This window comes from Acyrthosiphon pisum, chromosome A1 (assembly GCF_005508785.2).
Source record: "Acyrthosiphon pisum isolate AL4f chromosome A1, pea_aphid_22Mar2018_4r6ur, whole genome shotgun sequence".
Classification (NCBI taxonomy): domain Eukaryota; kingdom Metazoa; phylum Arthropoda; class Insecta; order Hemiptera; family Aphididae; genus Acyrthosiphon; species Acyrthosiphon pisum.
This window is the reverse complement of record NC_042494.1, coordinates 112,558,481-112,560,327: the sequence shown is the minus strand read 5'-3', so window position 1 is coordinate 112,560,327 and position 1,847 is coordinate 112,558,481. Positions and strand designations below refer to the sequence as shown.

Here is a 1,847-nt window from a genome sequence, read left to right as displayed (position 1 = left end):
TCTAAATTTTTTTAAGCTTATTCAATTTTATATTGGTAGGGTTTCAGGCTTCAGCCTCCCCAAATCTCAAACGCTATTTGCGTCTATGCTATCTTGTACCTACCTTGGCATAATACATTTTAAAAATTATTTTTGAATGTTATCCAAATATGATTTTTCCCGACAATTGTACTTACAGCTTAATAAAAACAAATGCAAAATATGCACCTCTCCTAAAATATGACAAAATATGCAAAACTATGCAGATTTGAACTTAGTATTAAATTTCGTCATTTCATAAAACAAATTTATAACTTACCTAAAATAATCTACGACCACTGCAAAAAAACATGAAAATGCAAGAAGTCCCTAACTCTACTTATTAATTATTTTAACCATTCATTATACTTTATTAATAAGCATATTCCATAGCCAATGGTTGTATGAGTATCAACTGATATAAGCGTACCTATGCTGTGCTTATTGTTCATCAAATTACATATTTTTAATCGCCCAAACGATTACAATTTAGAAAATTGTATTAAAAAAATGGTATAAAATATTATTTCTTTTCTGCAAAATGTACCTGTTTTACCTGTTTTTGAAATTAAAGACAGTACTAGAATTTCATTAAAAAAATAAGGATTCCACATTATAGACATTTTAGTAATAGTCAATGGCGTAATCTACCATTAAATTTACTTGTCAGAAGTTGACTATAAATCTTAAAAAAAGTTATTAACATGTTAAGTGCCATGCGGCCGCCAGTGGTCACACAATTATGCATTATCTGTACGCCAAGTATATTTTTCAGTGTCATTCCCAATTTGTACTATTTATTTGAAAAAATTTAAAAATACAAAAAAAAATTTAAAAAATATATTTATTACATCAAAAAATTTGTAATGATTCGCGCTACGCCACGGCGCTTTTTTGGTGCATTTTTGTAGCGCCATGGAAAAGTTAATATTATAAAACCATATTCATTTACGGCCGCCGGCGGTCATGTGGCATGGTAGTAATAATCAATTGTGACCGCCGGCGGTCACAAAAGCATACAGTTTGAGATTAACAAATGACCGCCGACAGCCGCATGGCGCTTAACGTTTTAAATATTTGTTAGTTTTATGGGTGACTTGGCTGCCACTATTCCTCATGTATAGGAGGTTACACTCTATAGGAGTGGTGAGGCTCTATCTGTTTTTTATATTGTATCAATTTTTTACCAATCTTTATACAGATTTGACTGTAAACTAAGATTTTGAATTTAAATTATTAAATCTTACTATGAAGTTATGTCAGGTAAAGTAGATGTTAATTTAGATGTATCGCCTACCTTATTGAATTGTTTTAAATATGCGCTAATAACTAGTGTAGACGTAGAACATAGTTCTTCTTTGTGCAAAAATTTTTTAAATGAAAAGTTTTAATTTTAATAAACATACCTAATTTGGAAATGCATTTAATTAAAAAAGTAACATTTATCTAATATTTTTTTTAAAATTAATTTAGTCATAATAAAAACTTTTTTTATAATACAATTTATTATGCAATTTTTACGTATTTTTTGGTGCAATTATACAATTTTAATATGCAATTTGTTTTCAATCCAATTAAATCCAGTCTTTATATACTTTAGACTTTAAAATTATAATTTGTATAATATGCAATATTTTTATAAAAATTAGATAAACCTATCAAACTAATAAAATATTAATATTATATTTTATTTTATTATTAGAGCCAGCTAAGAATGAGAATTCGGTTATCATATACTGCCAATGGTGTACCAATTCAAGACCAAACCGAAGTGAATAATTTTCCTTCCCCACCAGATACATTTGGAACATCAACATTAGATCTTTGGT

General features: G+C 28.1%; 2 protein-coding genes across 11 annotated transcripts in view; both read left to right on the top strand.

Annotated features, from left to right (window-relative positions):
* Positions 1-1,847, top strand: part of LOC100167810 (synergin gamma) — a 31,852-nt gene that overhangs the window by 18,566 nt on the left and 11,439 nt on the right. The window lies entirely within an intron of this gene.
* LOC100159888 (AP-1 complex subunit gamma-1) overlaps positions 1-1,847 on the top strand; it is a 12,916-nt gene that overhangs the window by 7,860 nt on the left and 3,209 nt on the right. For 4 of the 6 annotated variants that reach the window (XM_008185956.2, XM_008185953.2, XM_008185954.3 and 1 more), the window contains exon 17: positions 1,721-1,833. In XM_008185956.2, coding sequence (XP_008184178.1) covers positions 1,721-1,833 — 113 coding nt within the window. The remainder of the gene's footprint in view (positions 1-1,720; positions 1,834-1,847) is intronic. The other 2 variants (XM_029488068.1, XM_029488067.1) reach the window with 2 other exon arrangements.